At 42.3% G+C, this 24198-nt stretch overlaps 1 protein-coding gene across 1 annotated transcript; it reads left to right on the forward strand.

Moving 5' to 3' along the window:
• Positions 1–330: 330 nt before the first annotated feature.
• On the forward strand, positions 331–23626 carry NOP14 (NOP14 nucleolar protein). The gene is made up of 18 exons (XM_081876223.1): positions 331–545; positions 3011–3145; positions 4262–4403; positions 5214–5356; positions 6146–6280; positions 7349–7471; positions 8521–8649; positions 9634–9916; positions 10858–10988; positions 12981–13066; positions 14364–14499; positions 15299–15400; positions 17574–17727; positions 17968–18124; positions 19260–19407; positions 21103–21218; positions 22536–22691; positions 23489–23626. The coding sequence occupies exons 1-18, from the start codon at positions 336–338 to the stop codon at positions 23580–23582; spliced, it is 2580 nt and encodes an 859-aa protein (XP_081732349.1). The 5' UTR covers positions 331–335; the 3' UTR covers positions 23583–23626.
• The last annotated feature ends 572 nt before the right edge of the window (positions 23627–24198 follow it).

Below are 24198 nucleotides of genomic sequence, written 5' to 3' on the forward strand. Positions count from 1 at the left end.
CCGCTGCGATTGGTCCATTTGCAGGCCGGTGACGCTCCTCCCAGCGCCGCCGCGGGATTGCGCAGGCGGGACAGTGCCAGGCCTAACTCCGCCCGCCAGCAGGGGGCGAGCGGACTCCCGAAACGCCGTCGCGGAGAATGAAGCCGTCAAGACCCCCTTGCGCGAGGCATTCTGGGATGCGCCCTTCCTTTCCGTCAGCGGCTTCGACTCTACGGTCCGTTTCCGCCGGAAGAGAGATTTCGCGACACTAGAGAGCGAGAGTGGCCGCGCGGAGGTTCACGGGCGACCCTCGACGTGAGCTGCCGGCTGCCGGGGCTGGTGGAGGCGGGAGCGCCATGGGCAAAGCGGGCAAGCGGAAGGGGGCCGGTGGTGGCGCCGCGGCGGCGAGGCGGGCTCAGGGCCTCCCCTCCGCCGCCGCCGCCCCCTCGGTGTCGAGCAACCCCTTCGAGGTGAAGGTCAACAGGCAGAAGTTCCACATCCTGGGCAGGAAGACGAGGCACGACGTGGGGCTGCCGGGCGTCACGCGCTCCAAGGCCCACAGGAAGGTGAGCCCTTGATTATGAATTTGCTGAACCAATTTTTAAATGGAATACAAAAAAAGGGAGGCGTGAGGAAGTCAGGAAAATAAGTTAACTAAAGATGAGAAATTAAAAAAGAGGGATTTTTGTTATTCTTTTTTTCTATGTTAAATGTTTGTTTTTTTGTGTCTTTGTATTTTTCTTGTGTTTTTTTTATTTGTTGTTTTATAACTTCCTTATTGTTAAAATTTAATAAAATATTATTAAAAAAAAAAAAGGAGGGTGAGCCCTTGGCTGCCGCCGGAGAAACGGGGCTTCTCTTGTCGTGACTACGATGATGATTATTTATTATTAAATCTGTTCATCGCTTTATTTTAGCCGTTGCAGCCCGAAGCGACTGACAAACAAAAAACCCCCCACAGAGATAGGTTAAAACCGGGGGGGGGGGGGGGAGAAAGATAACATGAAAGATAAACCGCCCACTTCTAAAAGGCCACAGATTGTATAATCGACTTAAGGCCTGCTTATAGAGAAATGTTTTCGCCAGGCACCTAATGGCTTATTATGAAGATCCTACCTGGGAAGGGCTTTCCACAAACTGGGAAGAAGAAGAGTTTGGATTTGATATCCCGCCTTTCACTCCCCTTCAGGAGTCTCAAAGCGGCTAACATTCTCCTTTCCCTTCCTCCCCCACAACAAACACTCTGTGAGGTGAGTGGGGCTGAGAGACTTCAGAGAAGTGTGACTGGCCCAAGGTCACCCAGCAGCTGCATGTGGAGGAGCGGGGAAGCGAACCCGGTTCACCAGTTTACAAGACTACCGCTCTTAACCACTACACCACACTGGCTCTCACACTGGGAGCCACCACAGAAAAGGCCCGCTGTCCTGCTGCCACCTTCCGGACCTCTGGTGGGGGAGGCTTATGGAGAAAGGCAGATGGTGTGGAGAGGAGGTCCTGAGCATGTGCCTCTCAGCACAATAAAACTTGCCAACCCAATAAAGCAAATCAACTAGTAAGGCCACATCGAATTGTATTTGGAACCCACTAGGTATGCTGTAAAATAGCGTATGTTTCACATTGTGCTTCTTCATAATGCTAGTATATCGATACATACCTTGCATGTCTTCTGCCGTTCCACAATTCACAGCATAATCAAAGTGGCATACAACTTGAAAAAATACATAGTTACAAATATCACAAAGGTAGGCATAAGCATAAATAAAATATTAAAACGTGCACAGCTAAATTGTTCAATTTCCACATCAATCAAAATAAGATCTAAGAGATACAAAAGTATGATCACTAGCAGCAACAAAACTCCTAAACAACAACTCAGCCTCAAAGTGTTCAGCAGCCTCATCTTTCATAACTGGTCAGGGGCCCCTCCCTCCCAGGTAGTAGTTCCACAAAGACTGCACTCAACTACAAGATCACCTGCAGTTAGATGGCAAGAGACACAGACTAGAGTCTGTGCTGGGAATGCATGAGGTGTAGATTGTGCTCTTGCTAAATGCATGCTAGGAAATGGGGCCAGACAGTTTTGCAACTTCCCATGTCGTGGTATGATATGGGATACAAATCTTTCAAAGGCAGCTTACAAATGACATTAAATTAATTTTAGCAAACTCTACAAATAATATTGGCATGCTAAAAATAAACCCATCATGACCTTTGCCATAAGGCAGTTGGCGAAAGAAAGGGGGGGTTTGGGGGAGCCTAGCTAAAGCAGGCTTTGTAGTAGTCTTTATCTGCCTTCCCTAACCTGGAATCCTTTTCAGAGGACAGTTGGTTGAAAGTGACCTGGCGGGGAGACGGGGCATGTCTAAAAGCAAATTCATATGAGCTAAAGGTAAGAATAGCTCATGTGTAATATTTCCTAAGTAGGTAAAGGTAAAGGGACCCCTGACCATTAGGTCCAGTCGTGACTGACTCTGGGGTTGCGCGCTCATCGCCCTCTATAGGCCGAGGGAGCCGGTGTTTGTCCACAGACACCTTCCTGGTCATGTGGCCAGCATGACTAAGCCGCTTCTGACAAACCAGAGCAGCACACGGAAACGCCGTTTACCTTCCCGCTGGAGCGGTACCTATTTATCTACTTGCACTTTGATGTGTTTTTGAACTGCTAGGTTGGCAGGAGCAGGGACCGAGCAATGGGAGCTCACCCCATCACGGGGATTCGAACCACTGACCTTCTGATTGTCAAGTCCTAGGCTCTGTGGTTTAACCCACAGCGCCATCCGTGTCCCTGTTTCCTAACTATGCATCACCTAATTTTGCGTCTTGGTCAAGAGGATAATTCAGGCCGGGGGGGGGGGGCGGAAAGGATGTGAGAACTAAAAACCAGCAGGTGAGCAGCTAAAAAGCCCGAAAACATTGGTAGCATTGTAAATTAATAACATATGGTTTTAACATGTTTGGCTATTGCTTATTGGTGCTCTGTTTAAGCAGTATTTGTTTCTGATTAATATATTGTGGCATTTTGCTTTTTCAGCGTATTCAGACTTTGCAGAAAGAATACAAAGAAAAGGAAAAATCCAATGTCTTTAAAGACAAACGTTTTGGGGAATATGATACCAAAATAAGTCCAGAAGAAAAAATGATGAAGAGGTTTGCTTTGGAACAACAGGTAATAATGAAAATAATTTCAGAAAGTGACATAGCAACTCTTTAGAAGTTTCCTGTTCTCTTATAAATAAATATTAAATTGAACGAACATTTGAGCTGTATTTTTATCAAGTAATAGAATATGCACAGTTGAAGCTAAGTTCTACCTTAATTCCACATTTTACTAAGATCAGTTTTTTCCACTTCTCCAAGAGGTTTGTAGTTCCCTTTCTCTCTTACCACACAGAATTTCCAGTAATTTTAAACTGTGATCCTATGCACAGTTAATTGAAAGTAAGTCTCATTGTTGTAAAATGTATTTACTTCCAACTAAAGATGCGTAAGAGTTGCCTGTTATCAGCATGTCGGAGAGTTGATGCTAAACTGTTTTGGCAGTGTTATATCTGCTTTTATAAGTTGTTTGGGATTATAAGCAATTGTTCACCAACTCTAAAATATAATTTAAGGGTGGTGTTGAAAAATAGGCTGTTAGTTTAGCACGTAAGGCCAACTGGTCATTACTTGTATCATATGAGAAGGGTAGCATGAGCAAGGTGATAATGAAGACAACATGGAATAGGTGGGAGATTGGTAGGCAGAGTAGCGTATATAGAAGGAAGAGGAAGGAAGAAACAAGGGAAGAGTTGGAAGCTGGCACATGGCTCTAGGTGTTCTGGTAGACGATGGTTAAGCCATCTGAAAGTTTGCTTTCTCTGCAGCAATGTGGTTTTATCATTTATTCATTCTGCAGAATTTTGTTGGGTCTATCTAGCAAATGCCATATGTAAATCAGACATCTAAGTTACTTGAGAAACTTAAAATATGTATGTGAATAAGAGTTAAGAGAACTACAGAGCAGAGATTAAGTGAATGGATCCCGTTCGCATTCCGAGGTACCACTGTATGTTGACTTTGATATTTTAGCTGCAATCAGGAATGTACTTTTCTACATTTACTCTCTACACACCCTTCTAATTAGAGAGCTACTTTCTCTTGATTCCAGGCCTTACCCAGAAGTCTAAGCTTCTTTGCTTAACCAAAGTATAGGCACAATATCTCTATGTGTTGACAATGTGGATAGGAATTAACATTTTACCAAAGATCACAAAAAACACTGATTTGTTTTGTTTTATTACAGAAAAATTATGAAAAGAAAAATATATATAATCTCAATGAAGATGAAGATTTAACCCACTATGGCCATTCTCTAGCAGACATTGAAAAATGTAATGATACTATTGATAGTGACAGTGACACTGAAGAAAGAGGAATACTCTCAGGTAAGAAGAGTCAAAAAGGCAGAGTGGTACATATGTCCTACTATACGGCAATTGTGTGTTACATAAGGCACCACATTTTCTATTTATTGCAATGGTGGAGCTTTTCAGATGCAAGTAGCTACAGTTATCCAAAAGTGTGATGGAACATGAAGCTAAAATTTGGCACATGTTCTAATTTTATACCCATACAGTTGTGCCTTGGCTCCCGAATGCCTTGGGAGTCAAACGGTCCAGCTCCCAAATGGTTGAAAACTGGGAATGTTCCGGTTTTCAAACTTTTTTTGGAAGCCGGGCTTCCGCAGCTTCTGATTGGCTGCAGGAGCTTCCTGCAGGCAATCAGAAGCCACGCTTTGGAAGTTGAATGTTTCGCAAGTCAGAATGGATTCTGTTCAACTTCTGAGGTACGACTGTATTTAAAACACTACTTTCAGAAGTTAAAATTATAGTGTGATAGCTAACGTAAGTCATACTTTGAGTATAAGCCCATTGATTTCAGTGGGTCTACTTTGACTAGGAGTAATGACAGCTATGATTTAAAATGTGCTGTTTATTTCATTTAACACAGTCTCTAGAGTTGGAGAAATGTTTTGACATGCTACCCCTAGAGATGCCATGTAAAACTCCTCAGTGTTTCCTAGGACACAGAAAAAACATTGCTGGCTTAGTTGGTACTTTTGCAGTGGAATTCTAACAATGTTTGCTCAGATGTAAGCACTATTGAATTCAGTAGAGCTGCTTCTCCAATAAATGGGGTTAGGATTGACGCCACATTTGACCTTTTCCTAAGCAGCTTCATTCTTTCATCTCTAGCGGAATTAACAGCTGCTCACTTTGGAGGTGGTGGACTTCTCTGTAAGAAAGCCATCACAGGGAAGGAAAGCGAAGAAGATAAAAAACCTAAGTCACGGAAGGAGCTCATTGAAGAAATGATAGCAAAATCCAAACTGGAAAAGGTAAACTCTGGGTTTCTTGTACTAAATTTGAATTCCTTTGAAATTAAAAAAATGAAATAAAACAATGTTAACCAATACAAAATAAAAAAATTCCTTCCAGTAGCACCTTAAAGACCAACTAAGTTAGTTCTTGGTATGAGCTTTCGTGTGCATGCACACTTCTTCAGATACACTGAAACAGAAGTCACCTGACCCTTCTATATAGTGAGAAGGTGGGGAGGGGTATTACTCAGAAGGGTGGTGGGATTGGGTGATTGGCAGATAGCTGTGATGAGCCTGTTGAGGACTCTTAACGACTACAATAGGTCTTACAGGAAAAAGCAAGGGGTGAGAAGGTGAAAAATGGCTTTGTCATGACAAAGCCATTTTTCACCTTCTCACCCCTTGCTTCTTCCTGTAAGACCTATTGTAGTCGTTAAGAGTCCTCAACAGGCTCATCACAGCTATCTGCCAATCACCCAATCCCACCACCCTTCTGAGTAATACCCCTCCCCACCTTCTCACTATATAGAAGGGTCTGGTGACTTCTGTTTCAGTGTATCTGAAGAAGTGTGCATGCACACGAAAGCTCATACCAAGAACTAACTTAGTTGGTCTTTAAGGTACTACTGGAAGGAATTTTTTTATTTTGTTTTGACTATGGCAGACCAACACGGCTACCTATCTGTAAATGTTAACCAATATTTGCCATTTTCTGTGAGATACAGTGTTCAATTTTGTTCTGTTTTGCACATTAAAGGCTAGTTGCATGATAGACCATTTCCCACAATTGTTCTTTTTTCTGTTAAGAGGGAGCGGCAAACGCAGAGGGAAAATACATTGGAGCTTACAGAAAAACTCAACAGTGATTGGAAGGAGGTTCAAGCCTTTCTGTTCCACAAGACCCCAAAGTCGGAGAGACAAAATCAAGAGGAAAAGCTCAAGGTAAACCTTATTTTACTTGCTATCCAGTTTTACTTCAAATAGTATTCTGCCTGTTAGCGGTACAAATTCCTATATGGAATTAAAGAGAGAAACTGAAACTTTGTGAATTTTAGTGATGTTCTCTTAGCCTGCTTCCCTGCTCTTAACATCCTTTGCATTTAGGTGGTAGTCTAGATTCTGCTTTGCCACATCCTCCTCTCTCCGTAAATCTGGACAGAAGTGGATCTCCCTTATTTAAAGCATTTTTACTCTTATTCAGTCAAAAATTTTAAATTATATGGCTGATTTTTTAAAAGACAGTCTCTGCCCTCAGGATTACAATCTAAAAGACACACACAATATCGCATACAAAGGGAGAAGAAAAAAGAAATAAACTTGGGCACCAGTTCTTAAAGCTACAGTTCTTAAATAACCAGCTGGTATGGAAACAGTTCAAGTACCTTGATGGAATGGCAGTTGCTAGGTGACAGTAGATGGATAGTTGGAGGCATCTGGTGTGTCAGCTAATGGAATGGCCCACACTCCCTTCTCTGAAATTCCAAATGTTAAGCTTGAAGGCATCCAGCCTGTTACAGATAAAGTCAAGTGTTTGTTCTTGTGTCCTTCAAAAAAAGTGAAGAGAGCAGGCCACCAACTTGTTCATTCTTGTAGATGATTCTCAACTGTTTCAGTGGTGGATGTGTAAGTAGGTAAACTTGCAATCCGATCCGCACCTAGTAAGTCCCATTGGACACAAAGAGGTTTACTTCCACATAGACATGTATAGGATTCCATTGTAAACTAATGAGGTATTCATGAGCCCTGTCTGGGTCTAGGCAGTTATTTGCAGTGTCATGTGCCTTAGATTCCATGACAGAAGATAGGTGGGCCTCTGAATATCAGTTGGGGAGAGCACTGTTTCACTTGGGCCCTGCTCCTGAGTTTCCCACATGTATCTGGTTGGCCACTGTGAGAAGATGCTGCTGGACCAGATGGGCCTTTGGCCTGAACCAGCAGGGCTACTCTTAGGTTCCTATTGTAGAGCACAGCACAATGACTGTTACTGTTTGTGATTCCCCCCCCCCCCAGCCTGATGAATATGATATGATAGTTCGGGAGCTTGGGTTTGAGATGAAGGCGCAACCCTCTGGTAGGATGAAAACAGAAGAAGAATTAGCAAAGGAAGAACAAAAGAGACTTCTCCAATTAGAGGTATGATGTTTGTGTATTGTGTTCCACATAATAATAAACTGTTTTCAGTGACTGTGAATATACAAGATGCCATAAATATCCATGAAATATTTTTACTTGGAATAGCTGAAGGACTTTCTCCTACCATATATACCTGCCCAGACCTGGAGAATGCAGTCCCTTCTCTGGGTCCCCCTGCCAGCTGAGGCTGGGCAAGTAACCACTAAACACTTCCAGGCCTCTTAATTCTAGCTTCATTTTTGGTTAGACACTAACTTGGTTTTGCCCCTTTGCTGCTTCTTGAGTTAGTTTTTCCATAGATTTTAGGCATTTTAACACTGTTTTGTTTTGTTTTATTCTGAGTCCTGAGTCCAGAGTGCTATGGTGTTTTAGAGTGTTGGATTTAGACTTCAAGTTGACCTTAAACCAGTCTAACCTACATCTTAACCACAGGATGGTTATAAGGAGAAAATTGGAGTATTCTGTCCTGAACGTTTTAGACAAGATATAAATGTAACCAACAGATTATGCATGTTTTATGTTAAATTTGATTCGTGTAGATCTTAATTTATTGGAATAATCAGTTCCAACCTGGCCAAGTTTGTCTGAAAGGCAAACTCTGCCCATCAGCTGATGTTCCTAGCTTATATCATCTGATGGAGGGAGGACTAGTGAAGGCTCTTCTGCCAGCTTGGTCCCTGCTGGTGAAGCAGACTCCTGCAGCCAGGAGGAGTGAACCTGCTGGGTGCTGCTTCTCCAGTGTGTTCCTGACGAAGCAGTTTCATCCCCACACCCTGCTGGACAATTTTGACAGGTGGATGGGGATTGTCCACCTGTCAATAACCTGGCATTGTCATGACATTAGAAGCTTGACAGACAGGTTGCTTCATAGAGTGGGGAGAGATAAAAATCTGGCTCACTGTACCAATATTGTTCCCCATCACTGACAAATATAAATGCCTCCATCATTCATTGAATGCTTGCACCCTTGTAGCAGAATTTTATCATACCTTCTGTGATAAAAAAATCAGACTAGCCGTTAATGTTACTGTTCTCAACATACATTGCAGACTGACAGATTACGTCGAATGTGTGGAGATGAGCCTGAGAAAGAAAAGAAACCCAAGCACATATCAGCTGACGATTTGGCAGATGGATTCCTCCTTGATAAAGATGACAGGCGTATGCTTTCTTATAAGGTACATGTTTTTTCATTGAGTTTTTAAAGAAGCTGAAACAAAAAGATCACAATCCAGCCATGCCAACCTGGGGAGCAAATTGCAGAGGCCTCAGGGGACATAAATTACTGTATTTTTCACTCTATAAGACACACCAGACCATAAGACGCACCTAGTTTTTGGAGGAGGGAAACAAGAAAAACTGAATCTCAGTAGCCAGAACAGCAAGAGGGATCGCTGTGCAGCAAAAGCAGCGATCCCTCTTGCTGTTCTGGCTTCTGGGATAGCTGCGCAGCCTGCATTCGCTCCATAAGACGCACACACACTTCCCCTTACTTTTTAGGAGGGAAAAAGTGAGTCTTATAGAGCAAAAAATACGGTACTTTGAAGACTAGGTATGTAACATTGCTGACACGTGAATTTAAATCCCTTGTAGTTGTACAGCTGGTCATGGTGGTGCCCTGGATAGACTGCTTTCTCCCTCAGCCTGACACCCTGCATCTTGGATCCATCCCATTCAGTAATACTCCCAGTGGGAGTCATACAGGGATGGTCTGACCAGAGATGGTCTGCGGCTCAAGAGGAATGGAGCCGTTGTTTCTTTTGGGGTAGTGCTCTGTTACACCCTAGCAGCTGGACTGCTGAATGGAAGCAATAGGGAGAACTGAGAAGTTGTTTTGCTGTCAATTTTTTCCTAGTTCATCAGAGTGGTCCTGGACCTGCCCTTTTTGCTATGGACACTTCCTTTGTTGTTGGCTGTATTTTTTTTAGCTATGTCAATCTCAACTGCTTCTAGGGAGAGAATAAGTGGGGAGGAGGCATTTTCTGAGCCATACTCTTTGCCAGGTTTTTCTTCTCAAAGCCCTCCCTCCCCATAGTTTGCAAGGATATCATCCCCAGAGTCTCCACCAGTCAAACAAGTAGGAGACTTCACTGAGAAGCAAACTCTGCTTTAATGCCTAAAGATTCCGCTGATTGATATATATATCTCAACCTATTAAATAGGATGGCAAGCTGAATATTGACGATGATAAAGACGAGGAAGAGAGTGTGGCGAGAGAAGACGGCAGCAGTGATGGAGAGGAGAGTGATGAAGAAGCTGCGACTGGTGCTGATGATATTGACAGCCCCTCTGATGTTGAAACTGAAGAGGAGGTCATGGAGGTAGCCATTGCTGGTGAAGAGCAGAAAAGGGGAAGGAGGGAAGGAAGCAAGAATGAGTTGCATATGAAGAAGCAAGATGCCAAAAGAGAAGCTGCAAAACTGGAGGTGCCATATTTGTTTGCTGGTAGGAAGAAAAACACCTTTATTCAAATTGCATTATATACTTTCTGTAGGAAAGCACTGCTCCTTGTTCACTGGTAGAAAATAGTGTGGTCTGGTTTTCAGAAAGAAGAGCATCTAAAACATGATAAAATAATCTCTTGAAAGTTCAAATCTTAAACAGCATTTACATTGCTGCCTTCTGGTTTAACCACAAAACATGGGGAAAATGTGGAATTTGGCTTATTAGATGCCTGAGAAAGAGGAGGAACAGTGGAACTTGTGTCAGAATCGGAGGAAACACCAGGGACAGGACTACAAAAGTGAGCTAACTACCACCTTCTGATTACTAAAGCCATCTCTGCACTAGGCTTGTGCTCTCCTGAACCACACCCAGTTGAGTAAACCTCAAAGGGTGTTTCTGTTCTCCCCACGGCCCCACACATTCAGTCTGATGCTCTCTGAGTGGGTAAGCAAAAAATTGGTAGTGCTCTGAGCTCCTAAAGCCTAAAGCAGTTTTTTATGCATGTTATTAAAATTTCTAATGTGGTTGAATATTGCAGTTGCGTCACTTAAATTTCCAACATTCTCCTGCATAAAGATGATGATGCCATATTAAAACAATCTGGTGAGGGGGGAAAGCAGATGCAGCATCACGGAAAGACTTGGAGGTAGCTGCCCTGGCCTTCAGGGTCACCTCTTTTTCTTCGGTTTTAGCCAGAGCCAGCCTATTACGGCTCAAGGGGTTGTCACACCTTACTAAGCTGTCCAGAGAACAGGAATTCCTAAAAGATGCCGCTCTGGATCCCCTATTCTTTAGATTCAGGGCAAAGGCAACTATTGTGGCAGCTTGCTAAAGGACAAATTTTAGTCTTCGTTTTGTAATCATAGTGCCATTTTTCTATGGCATAATGTTTGTGCTTTGTTTTGTGTAAGATAGCTATACGTTTTTCATTTTTACAATAGCTCCAGAATCTTATGAGCAACTTAAAGCTGAATTGTTGGGAAGAACAACAGAAGAACAACTGCTTGTAATTGAACGGATTCGGAAGTCTAATCACCCAAGCCTTGCAGTGGGAAACAAAGCAAAGTTAGAGGTATGTTTTTGTGATCAAGTACATTATTCAAACATCAACATGGGGGGGAGAGTTTTTGCTAATTGAAGGGAACAAAGTACTTTGCTTTTTTTTTTTAATAATTTTTATTGGGTTTTTACATTTTATAACAACAGACACACACACAAAGACAAAAACAAACAAATACAATTTCATGCCCTAATTTTCTTTACCCTCTTTCATTGACTTCCCCCCACCCCCTCTTCTTACATCCCAATTCCAATAATTAATTCAGCAAGTTCTTACCTAACCTCTTAAACATATTAATATTACTTTTAAAATTTAATTCTTTTTGTTTATCTATATTCAACTTATCCGATTCTCTTATAATCATTAATTTCTTTTTTTTTTTAAGGTCGATCTAACTTCCCTTCCACAAATTTTTCCCTTTGTTATATTGATTATAGGTCACATTAACCAAATAAGCAAATCATAACATTTTATAGTTCTATTCTCTCTCCCCCCCCGCCCCGGTTTCTGTCCCTTCCCAAACAAATGTCCAAAAAACAAACAAAAAATAGTTCTTAGCCCGGATTCCTCACGTCCGAGGCCTCTAATTCTCTGTCAGTCCCTCTCTGCCAACTATATTGGTAGTCCTCTTTGTTGGTCCTGAGACCCCGAAGGAGTTCAGTCAGAGTCACATCATATTTTCTTTCATTCAGAATGTTTAAAAGTGGTTGCTGCGAAAGATCATCTACTTTTCCATACTCAAGAGGAAAGTCCCAATCATGTTGCTTTATTCTTTTTAGTTTTAATATTCCAAGTACTCCAGGGACTTCCCTCTTCTTCTTTCTCATCTTTCGCAGATTTGTAATCCAAAGGTCTTCTTGCTCGTACTCTAACAGTGTAGATTCCTGATTGATATTTTCCACTTGTAGTGTCTGCACTCCTTCTTTCCTCTCTGTCAATTCCAAGAGCATCTCTTCCTGCTCAGCTGCAGGTTTTTTATCAGACATCTCCTTTGTGCATTCAGCAGAGTTGTTTGTTTTAGAATTCAAGGTCGTAAATACTTTGCTCAAAGCCATACTCTGCTCTTGCAGGATTCCCACGAGAAAGAACATTTTTTCTATCTCCGCCAGTAATTTTCCCTCTGCAGCCATTGTAATGTCACTAATTCCCCCTAGGGGGCTTTCAGTTACTTGGTAGTCCTTTTCCAACAATCTGTTACTTTGTTGTTATCACTACTTTGTTTCCAATCACCTCAGTTCAAATGTATCACCTTTAATTCAGAGAGTTATTAAATAACAAAATTCTTTACTTTGTCCACCCGTTTGACAGCTCCTTTGACAGCTGTCAAACTCCTTTCACTTTTTCCTCCGGCACACAAACAGGACACTCCCGGGTTTTGGGGGGGGGATTACACACAAAGTTCCAAAGTTCCTCCCTTTCTCTCCAGCACAAAAACTTCTTCTATCAAATTTGTGAAAAACTTTTAAATCATCAAAACAGTAATCATTCCGCCTTAATTCTCCGTTCCTTGCTTTAAATCGTCTGTAAGTAGAGGGGGTGCGGACTTCCCTTTAACACATCCCCCGATCGTGCCGAATTCAGAAGGTAAAAAATTTTTAAAGTCCAAATTCCACTACTCACGGGTCCTTTGTTATCCAATCCGAATTTTGGGAAGAAAGTCAGCGCTCTCCGGCCATGGCTCGCGGCTTCGCTCCACTGAAGTAGCGGTCTACTCTCAGCACCACGCCACTCTCCGTACCCTCTCCGTAGCCTTTAAAAAGGCTCTTCGTGGGTCGGGGAGGGTGCTTAAGGTGCCCACCGAGTCACCAAGTCCGCAGGCTTCCGCGCCTGCGGTTTCTGAGGGTCCCCGTGTCGCCGGCACGGCAAGACCCGTCTTCAGCGGAGCCGATTCCCTCCGGAGCTCGGAGGGAATCCGCCAGTAGCCGTTCGCGCTAACCCGGAAGTCTGGGAACAAAGTACTTTGCATTCCAAAGTTCATTTACTTTTTAAAAACTTATCCTGTAGAAACTGTTTGAATTCCTTCTGGAGTATGTTGGGGAGCTGGCGCGTCAGACACCTCCAGAACTGAAAACTGTTGATAAGTTGGTAATGTAAGTATATTATATTTTTATTTCAATGTAAATTGTCTCCAGCACACATAAATTTTATTGTATTTGATGCTCTTTTTGCCGACACAATTTCACTCCCTGTGCTCTGCTTAGCTGTACCAGACCTAAGGTTAGTTTCAGCCTGTTTGTCAACTAGTTTTTAATTTTGGTTTAAAAGATGGGCATGGCTTGCAGCTGTGCAGATGTAATGCTCTCTGTGTTAGGCTATCCCTCAGCTTGGCCCAAGAACTGCAGCCAATGTAAAATTTGTCTGTTTGACTGTTCACTGAGGCAGAATATTGCCATCATGTTACCCTGCTGTTGAGAATAATGCATTGGCTGTCAGGCTATGGTCAAGGTGCTGAAACTAGTATACAAAGTCCTAGGCAGCTCAGGACCAGAATCCATCCCTAAAAGTCACCCTTTATATGTCCATCTGATCACTGACTCTAGACAGAAGGTCAGTGTAGCAGCTACCTAAACATTATATAAATGAAATTTGCAATCGTTTTATTGCCACCCTGGGCGCCATAGGGAGAAAGGACAGGATAGAAATAGAATAAATAAATTATGCGAGCGGAGACTATGGTTCCTGGCTGCTACTGGAAGCACTCCTCTCCCCCTGCTCCACTCCAAAAAGTAAAAATCTGAACAGACAAAGGAACTCCCATAACTCACTGTAATGTGTCATGCCTTTTTGATCTGTAATACTGACCTATGAGGTATTGATGCCCATGTTTTGCCAGGTGGGAAATTGTCCCATTTTCAGACTTTTCTAGTGATAAAGTGCTGTAAACTATGAATATGTCTTTTTTCTAAGTCACTGAGAAATATCTTAACAATTTTGTAGTACACAGTCTCTAGTTTTATGAGGAAAGACCTATAAATACCTAGTTCTAAGATTTTTTTGAATAAGATGTTTACCAGCTTAGAGCTTTAGCTCATAGCTGTCAACTTTTCCATTTTCTTGCAAGGAATCCTATTAGTAATAAAGGAATTTCCCTTTAAAAAAAGGGAAATGTTGACAGCTGTGCTCTAGCTCACCAGGAGGTAGGCAATTGTGATACACCTGCCAGTCAGTGAGGTCCAAATGTCCTATACCAGGATTAATAGGTTTGATGAGTTTTAGATGTCCGTTGAGTTCAGCTCATTGATGGTCAATATCATCAACTATGGTATTCTTCTGGATAAGCTGCCTGTGTAGAAATTGTTTGTATTGTTTCAGCTGTTCATTCTTCTTTTGGAATTAAAAGGCCATTAAAAATTGTCCTTAAATCTGACTTGATCTTCTTGTTAACAGGCCCTTGTATGATCTTTGCCAAATGTTCCCTAAAGCTGCAAGTAATCATGTTAAACTTGTCCTTCAAGATGCTACTCATGACATGGAAGAAATTCTAGCAGTGAAAGGTCATGCGGCATTTCCAGGGTTAGATATGGTACTTACTTACTTACTTACTTACTTATTTATTTCATTTATAGAAAATCTTTCTGCCAATGCACTCAATACAGCTTTTGGTTGAAAATATGTGTGCTGTGGCTGTCTGGTTGGAACACAAAGCAGGAGCCACCTTGTAAGTTAGTGAGAAGGATACACTAACATTTTTTTGGAGGTCCTACCTGAAATATTAAAAGCCTGGTGGAATGGCCGCTGGGGGGACTGTTCTGCCAGATTATGGCTGGGCCATGCCTGACTGTCTCACAGTTCCTTCTGACTGAGGAAAGTAGAATGCACAAATTTTATTTGTGAACAGCCCTGAGATCTAGGGGTATAGGGCAGCATACAAATTTAAGAAATAATTTAAAAAATAGTGGTTTCTTAAAAGAAGTTGACTTCTTTTACTGTAATGTGCATAAACATATGGATGTTCTATGGTATAGCGTCTATAGCACGTTTACTTGAATGTCCAGTGACTTCAAATGAGCTTAACCCTTATGCACAATGAAACTTGGGGACATGATAGCTGCTTCTGAGCGACTAGGTCTTGTGGCATTTTAGCAGTTTATGAAACTGGAACTGCAGGGAGCAGATGTGGAAAACGATTGCCTCACTTTGGCCATTTCTTTTCTGCATGGTTACATGGCTGCAGTGATAGGGCACCAGAACCCACAAAAACAGCTCAAGCTCCTTGCTGCAAGGGCTGTGCGAAATGGGGCATTAACATCCCCTTAGACAGCTTACTGAGCAGTTGGTAATGTAACAGTGGTAAGTTACTGACTGAATATTTTTCCTTTCAGCTTATATATTTGAAAATTATTGCAGTACTTTTTCCAACCTCTGATTTCTGGCATCCAGTGGTAACACCATCTTTGGTTTATATGAGCCAGCTACTCACAAAGGTATGTCTGCAATGTTGTTAACGACACAGATCTTTCTATAATAACCTAGTTCAAATTTGTAAAGATTTCCATTGAAACTGCAGTTAGGCAGCTAAAAGAAGATGGATCCACTTGACTCTATGCAAAGTTACCATCTTTGCAAATGCACTTGACTATATACAGAGACCATCTGCCTAAAGTTCTTATATCATTCCTTCCTCTTGGGGGACATAATTTGAGGCTGAACTTCCCTGAACACCGTAAGACCTTTCCACTACCTGGGTTTAGTGGTCATAGTGGAAAATGGGATGAATGGTGCAGGGATTGTAATTTTGTGCAGAGCTGAACCTGTTCTGATATAGGTAAATGAGCAAGTGCAGAATGGCAAATTATAATAACTTTGTAGCTACCTCTCTGCATAGTTTTAGGGCCTCAAGTCAGAACGACAGGACAATCTCTGTGTGTGCATATGTATGGGGAAAGAGACCACTACAATGCAGGATTGTTCCAACCAAGAATGGGGAGTTAAAGCACTTTCTAGCATTTTTAGCATATGTGTGCCCCTTTATAAAAAAAACCAAGATGCATTCTCGCTACCAGCCCAACTCAGCCAGAAGATCTTCAGACAAATGCAGATCTCGCTTTCCAGGGCTCTTATGCCAGACCTGTAGTGTTGCTGTCACAGATCATTCAAGTCCATTCTGCTGAGGTTACACACGTTCTTTTCGATAGCCACATCACCACATAATCAAGTATTAGGGCTTGATTGCCAAGAGTTACTCGATTGCACCTTCTGTACTCTCTGTCTAAAGCTGTGGTGTACTGCCTCATCTTCCTTCATAACTTTCCAAGGCTGCAAAATTGCCTTCCTCTTGTACATGTCTGGGCAGTGCCCCATTACGCATGGGCGTTCCTTTCCCTCCCCCACATGTCAGTGCACCACAGCCTGTTACTCTTCCAGGTCTAAAAGGACCCACGTGTTGGCCATTGCACATTGGATACAGCTAAAATGGTTGCCTCCTGTACAGGAATTGTAGACCGCCTTTTGGCAGGGAGTTTCCACCCAGCTGTCAATTCCAAGTTACACGTGAAAGCAGTCTTGGCTTCTAGTAGAACTTGGAACTTTTATTTTGTAAAGGTGGACATTAATATGGTCCAACAAGACTTGGGAGACATTTTATAATTTAATGGTTTTCAACTTTCTCTTCTGTTCAGGGCTTCATTTCCTCAGTGTTGATGTGTCAAGCTGCAAGGTGGAGAGAGACAGGGCCCAGTGCTGGGTGGAGCCATCTCCCCTTTCTCTTTCTGCCAACCACCTTCTCTTTCACTCTTCCCTCTGTATGAAATGACTGCAAGGCAGTGGGATTCATTATTTGTTTTTCTGTTCCTCCATATCCCTCTCTTGCTGTGTAAGATTCTCTTCGCTACTCCCCTTCTGAGGCTTTTCACCCTTCCATCCCCGTTCTGCTTGGTGAAACTAAAAACATTCCCTGACCTTCTATCATACTTTGCCCTCTTCTTCCCTGCCAACACTCCCCGCCCCCGCCCCCCCAAAAAAACCCCTGTGAGGGTCTCTTCATTAGACAGGCAAAGAAGGGTCCAGGTGCTCAGTCCCTCCTCCAGCAGTCTGCTGCAGTTCCATGCTGGCTTTGGAGGAAGATTAGCCCCTCTCTCTGCAGCCAACACAGACACCGAGGGAGTTCCCAGAGGAGGAACTCTTCCTCCCTCCTCCTCTTGAATGAAATGAAGCACCTTGCCCCCTTGCAGCCAGCTCAAACACCGGAGGCTGGGACTTCCCGACCTCAGTTTTAATACATTGCAGTGGGTTCCAAAACTTTTTCATTGAATGCTTCTTAACCTCCAGGAAGGCAAGGAATCAAAGCACATTCAAAGAAATGTATTAAAGCAATGAAAAGTAACTTTTATAGGTACAGTGGTACCTCTTCTTGCATTCACCTCTGGTTACGTATCCTTTGGGATACGTATGTGGCAAACCAGGAAGTATTTTTCCAGGTTTCGCCGCATGCGCAGAAGCAGCACCTCCGGTTGTGAATTCCTCAGGATGCAACCAGATCTCCAGAACGAATCCTGTTCACAATTGGAGATACCACTGTACTGGTAACCTGCTAATTGAGACTAATTAGAATAGTTGGTTTTCTGTGTTTAATAATTACATGTGCTATTTTTTCTTTAGTGCACAGTAACAACAGTGCAAGATGTTGTTAAAGGATTGTTCGTGTGCTGTCTCTTCCTAGAATATATATCCTTATCTCGAAGATTCATCCCAGAACTTGTCAATTTTCTCCTGGGAGTTCTTTACATGGCTATACCAAACAAAGAAGTTCAAGGTATGGTTACTGAGGAGAATAGGCATATATGTTTTCCTTCTCTCTCTCTCTCTCTCTCTCTCTCTCTCTCTCTCTCTCTCTCTCTCCCCCCCCCCTCCCCACTTCTGAGTCTAGTTGGTTTAGTGCATCAGAAAATATTTAGAATTCTGTGATTCTGTCTCTTACTATTTTGAAATTTACCATACTGTAAGATATTCAGCAATATTAAAACTAATCTCTGAGTGTGTTCTTCTCTTCCAGGTTATACCTTGGTACATCCTTTTGCGTCACTAGGAAAACACTCAGACTTGCTTGTTGTCACTGACAAAGCAGATGCAGATACCTGGCAAAAACAACATCTTCCACTCCATATTATAACTAGATCTAAAGACGACAGAACAGGCATGAATCATCTGCGGTATGCTAGAATGTGTTTAGAATGTGTTCCTGCTGATATAGATCCAGTGCATAAATACTTAGTATGAAAGAACTGTCTTTTGTGTGCCTTAGCAACAGACACAGAATCATATTGTGGGCAAAATATTTCACCTTGCCTTTAGGAAATTTGTTAGTGGTAGCTGACTAAACTACTATGAAGCACTCCACTATCAAGCAAATCAGAAGAAATAGTCCTTTCATAGTCTTCAGTGACTTAGAGAGTGCAGCCTTGCAGCGGTTGGAGAGTAAAAGGTGTCTGCAGATGAATCCCTGCTGCTGCAGGAAAGCTTTAGGTGTGCTCCGGACAGCTTCAGTCCTATTGTTCACAGACACATATGTGTTTGAAGGACCTCAGAGCCCATCTTGTCCAGCCCCTGTGCCAACTGCAGGAAATGTGGGGCAGGAAGTTCCATGGGGACATCCCTTGGGGATGATGTGTGCAGACCCAGAAATAGGGCTGCAAGGTGCTACTTAGAGGAATCTCTTTCTCATTGCTTAGTGCCCTCAGGTGTGATGAGGAACAACCACCACAAGTAATTTCTTCTTCCTGCTGACCTCAGCCTTCCCGTGATAAAGATGTAGAAGATGTAAACTTTCATAGCAAGGGGCAAGCAGTCCTGCACTAATGCTTAGAGTCCCCAAGACCCAGGGAGGTGGAGTGAAATGTAATGTGATAATAGTGTAAATAGACCTGATAAAGCATGGAGTTTGTATGTAAGGGCTTACTGGCACAAGCTCACTGCAAGATTGTGGGCCAGTCACTACCTTTTAGCATGCCCACAGAGGGCATGTATGCCCAACAGGGCTCATTGGCTGAAGAACAGAAATTTAAAAGTAGCAGTGTGCATTTTTGTCTCTCCTTACCAGTCAGACAGCTCTGAGCACTTCCAAGACTTTACAATGGGTTGGGGAATCCGTCAACAGAGCTGCTTTGCACACCAGCATTGTGGAGTGCAAGAAAATGCTTCACTTTGGGAACATGCGCCTGTAATTGTGCTATGGCTTTTCTCAGCTAATTGTGGGGCAAAAGTAGATGTTCCAAATTCTTCATTAAAATTGCAATGCCAGTTTTGTCATTTAAGCTGTTGATATGACAACTACCAATTGTTTTACAGGTTATCATGCTTAGACCTGTGCCTGGACCTGGTTAAGAGATGCGCAGTTACATATGGATCACTTCCATCATTCAGTGAAATAATGCAGCCCATCCAACTGCTGCTTAGGACGCACATGCCAATGATTAGGTACCCTCACCACCTGCAGGTAAAACATGCTGCCGCCTCACTGAGTTTCAGTCTGTGAAGCATTTCACCCAATAGAAACATTTGTGGTACCTTTGCAGATTGTACACTGAGTCCTTTCATTTGCTAGACATCTCAGAAATTGTCAGTGTGGAAAGGCAAACTGCTTGACAGAATTTCTGAGAGCAAGTGACCAAACAAATAATCAAAGTGGGCTTTTTATTAGCAGCTTTAGAATTTGGAGGGGCGGTTCTGTGCAACTCCTTCATTCCATAGCTGCTGATTGAACTATAATCCGTTAACTTGTCTGAGCTATTGACCATCACTGTGCTGTGTGGCAATGATTTCCATTGGTCAATTATGTGTTGTGTAAAGGATTTTATATTGTCTGCCCTGAATTTTGTCAGTCAATTTCATTGTGTGACCCCAGGCTCTTGTATTATGAGAGGGGGAAATACTTTCTCCACACCATATATAATTTCTATGAATCTCCCTCCCCTTTAGTTCTCTCCCTATTAGCAAAAAGCTCCAAACTCTTTAGCCTGCCCTTTTGAGAGGTGGCATTCCATCTTCTGGACTACTTTGTTGCCCTTTCCTATGCTTTTCCACCTCTGATACAGGTGGGATAATCAGAACTGTGCGTGGTATTTCAAATGCATCACACCACAGATGAATGTAAAATCAGTATGATGAAAAGGCAAATACCGTGCTAGGAATTTGTTAATTTGCATACTAAGTTACCTTTCTTATGGAGCTATCTTCCACAATCGAAAGGTATTTCCTATTGAGTCACTGACAATTTGGATGGACTTTCACTGTTGGAAAGTTAGCCTTTTGACCCAGTCTGTAGCACTTTGCACATATTTATACTGGACTACATTTGCCGGGTTGTTGCCAATTCTCACAGTTTGGAGAGATCTGCTTTCAGGTCTTTGCAGTCAACTTGGATTTTCACATCTTGGATCAATTAGGTGCCATCTACAAACTTGGCTGCTTCATTGACTGCCTGACACCAGCTTGTGTATGAACCATCAGTACAGTGGTGCCTCGCAAGACGAAAAGAATCCGTTCCGCGAGTCTCTTCGTCTTGCGGTTTTTTCGTCTTGCGAAGCAAGCCCATTAGCGGATTAGCGCTATTAGCGGCTTAGAGGATCAGCTGATAAGCGGCTTAGCGGATCAGCTGATAAGCGGCTTTGCGGATCAGCTGATAAGCGGCTTTGCGGATCAGCTGATAAGCGGCTTAGCGGCTTAGAAAGGGGGGGGAGGGGAAAAACCCCGCAGGAACTCGCAAGACATTTTTGTCTTGCGAAGCAAGCCCATAGGAAATTCATTTTGCAAAGCACCTCCAAAACGGAAAACCCTTTCGTCTAGCGGGGCACCACTGTATTACTCCAGTACAGACCCCAACTGCCTGCCTGCTTCCATTGCAAGAACTGTTTGCTCCTACCCTCCGCTTCCAGTTCCTTAGCTGGTTATTGATCCCTAAAAGGACCTATCCTCTTATTTCATGACTGCTAAGTTCACATGGGCATCTTTTGTTGGAAGACTTTATCAAAAACGTTTTTGAAAGCGGCAGGCAAATTCAGATACAATTTCACTAACACTTTTTCTTAGTATATGTTAACTACATTAAGTTAACTATATTACAGCTGTATCTGTGTATTTGTTTTATTGCATTTTATTCAGCTGCCTTTTCAAAGCCGAGTTTCATTTTCAGGAGCTGTTTGACAGTGTTCTGAAACAGCTGGAGAGCAAAAGGCAACGTTGCCCCTTGGTGTGTGAAAAGAAAAAGCCAGTGCCTTTGAAGCTGTTCACACCCAAGATAGTGAAAGTGTGAGTATCTCTAGCTCTGGAAGAAATACTGTCGTGTACGGAGATTGCCTGTGTTGCAAATAAAATTTGACACTTTGCATCCATGACAAACCCTGTTCAACAACTGAAGTTGAATCGATAGCTCTGCTTAATGCACATAATTGCTTGGTGTTTACTGCCCCATGTGAAATTAATTCAGGTGATGAGACTAGGAAGAAAAGCTAAAGACATATAGCTAAGGTCCAATGGTTGCATCCGATCCTGAATCATTCATGTTTGAACTGGGAACCATGTGGCTGGTAGTAATTATTTTGCTTTGGGTAGCATGAGAATTAACCTCATATTTTGCCTTCCCGCATGGTTTCTCGTGCTTTCAAAGCTGCCAGTGTGGTATGTGATCTAGCCATAGAGCAGCCTCAAAGTGCTTAACCAGTCTACCTTAAGCCTACCTGAGGTGTGCAAAAAACCTAGGGGGGCTTCTGGTAGATATGCACCTATGTATACCAGAGACTTAATTTGAGGGTTAGTACACTAGATGCTAGGGATGCGGGTGGCGCTGTGGGTAAAACCTCAGCGCCTAGGACTTGCTGATCGTAAGGTCGGCAGTTCGAATCCCCGCAGCGGGGTGAGCTCCCGTCGCTCGGTCCCAGCTCCTGCCCACCTAGCAGTTCGAAAGCACCCCTAAGTGCAAGTAGATAAATAGGTACCGCTTTATAGCGGGAAGGTAAACGGCGTTTCCGTGTTCTGCGCTGGTGCTGGCTCGCCAGCTGCAGCTTCGTCACGCTGGCCACGTGACCTGGAAGTGTCTTCGGACGGCGCCGGCTCACGGCCTATAGAGCGAGATGAGCACGCAACCCTAGAGTCGGACACGACTGGCCCGTACCGGCAGGGGTACCTTTACCTTTACACTAGATCCTACTAAAACAGTGCTATGTAAGGAAAGGGATTTGCAAAGCATTGTGACTTGACTTCTGCTGCTACTGTGAAACACCAGTTTATTTCTGTAACTTTATTCTAATGCCTTTAATTTACTGGCTTGTAAAAGGCATTTTTAGGGGCTGCACCACCTATTTGCACAACAATTTTGTTAATAGCTGGAAGAAGCTACATAAATTAAAAATAACATTCATATATAATGTGGAAATATTTATGCTGTTTTTTAACTTCACATATTCTAAACCATATAAAAGTGGATCAGATTTTTATGCTATGAAATTAATTTGCCGTGGCAACGATGCCCTCAATATGTGTGCAGTGTTGGTGATCCTGATGCAAAAAAGAGTTCCAGTTAAGTCCAGCAGAAAAGTGTGTTTGAGATAATGTACTTTGTAATTTCAGCCTGGAATTTGGAAGAAAACAAGAAAGCAATAAGAAAGAGCAGGAAAGAAAACGGCTAATTCATAAGCACAAACGTGAATTTAAGGGAGCTGTTCGTGAGATCCGCAAAGATAACCAATTCCTTGCTAGAATGCAGCTTGCAGAAACCATGGAAAGGTAATGCATATATTCTTTTAATTCCATTTGGTTTAAATTTGTTATCCTTGAGATAACTAAGAGAGATAGCAGTAAGATGATCTATTGCAATGGTTTTAATGTAGAAATACACCAGATTTCAGATGAAATCAAACCCTTCATTAGATGGTCTGTATGCTTTATAGTGCAAGATACAAAATATAAATAGGGCATTCAGATAATGCACTATTTATATTTTTCCAGCAATCGCTAACTCACAAGAAAGTAACAGACTGCACTAATCCTCATATCTAACTTGCAGTCTGCAGTGTTCTGTTCATTCCCAAAAACATTTTTGAAAGTTGCAGTTTCATCTTACAACTAGGACTGATGTCAGAAAGAGTGATCACATTGGAAAGATATAGTCATCCACAAGTGAATCTTTTCGTTGTTGTTTCTCAAGACTTTAGGTAGTTTGTCCTCTTTCTACTCAAGCATTAGAATAATGCAGGTGGCATATGAGGCTCTTTCCTATTCTGAATCCAGGCTGTTCACCATGGCTGAGGAAGATACACGCACTCAGCCGTTGAAGAGCATGGTTTGATCTCTGTCAGGGATTTGTTTCCATGTCTTTGAATTCTGAAAACATGAGGTCATTTGAAAACCAGAAATGTTAGGTGGTCTGGAGAAAAAACCATTTGGTTCTCATAAATTTTGAAAGGTGGAGGTGATTGGTGCAGATTTCTTCAGTTAAAACTGTATCAGAGGTTGTATATATCTTTAAAACCTTCATTGGACGGGTAGTTCCAAAATAAAAGTAATTTCATTTTAATTTTCAGGGATTCAGAAAGAAAAAGAAAAGTGAAACAACTCTTCAGGAGTCTTGCTCAGCAGGAAGGAGACTGGAAGGCAATGAAAAGAAAAAAGTTTTAAATAAACAGTTTTCTATTGTACAGAAGGAAACTAGAGATATATTACATTTTGTGTTGTGCATCTTATGTGTGGGTATATTACTAAGAGGGGAAAAACACAAACTGCACAGGTAGGCATTTCCTTATAAAGGAATGTTCACATTGAAAAAATGTATACCAAATACTGACAGATGTTTATTTAGAAAAAGAATGTGACTTTGGAAGAAGGTATTTGAAAGAAATGTGGAAGATAACCAAACAGGAAATGCAATGTTCTCCTCAATTGGCACTGTTTGTAGATGAGCAGCAAAACCACAGGATATCACTGGAGGGGGTTTTCCTGGGGCAGCAATTGATTATTGGTGTCAGAAGGTATGGTGTCTGGAACTCGTAATTCACTATTGTTTGCCAACAAAATTTGACATGCAGTTGGCAATTCACTTTCTTTATAATATGCCCAAGAATAATGTGATACGTTTGTATCCTGTCCTGTGTTTGTGAATATGAATATATGCATAGATGCATAAAATCCCATAAACACACATACAAAAGAGAGACAATTCAACTCCATCAGACCTAGGTAAAGGTAAAGGTAAAGGTAAAGGTACCCCTGCCCGTACGGGCCAGTCTTGACAGAC

This window comes from Podarcis erhardii (genome assembly GCF_964252035.2).
Source record: "Podarcis erhardii genome assembly, chromosome: 9".
NCBI classification, from domain to species: Eukaryota; Metazoa; Chordata; class Lepidosauria; order Squamata; family Lacertidae; genus Podarcis; species Podarcis erhardii.

Excerpts from the sequence above, each read along its gene's own strand:
- NOP14 (XM_081876223.1), top strand. The coding sequence starts at position 336 with ATGGGCAAAGCGGGCAAGCGGAAGGGGGCCGGTGGTGGCGCCGCGGCG. Across the intron at positions 6,281-7,348 it reads ATCAAGAGGAAAAGCTCAAG|CCTGATGAATATGATATGAT; the intron begins GTAAACCTTATT and ends CCCCCCCCCCAG. Across the intron at positions 21,219-22,535 it reads ACACCCAAGATAGTGAAAGT|CCTGGAATTTGGAAGAAAAC; the intron begins GTGAGTATCTCT and ends TTGTAATTTCAG.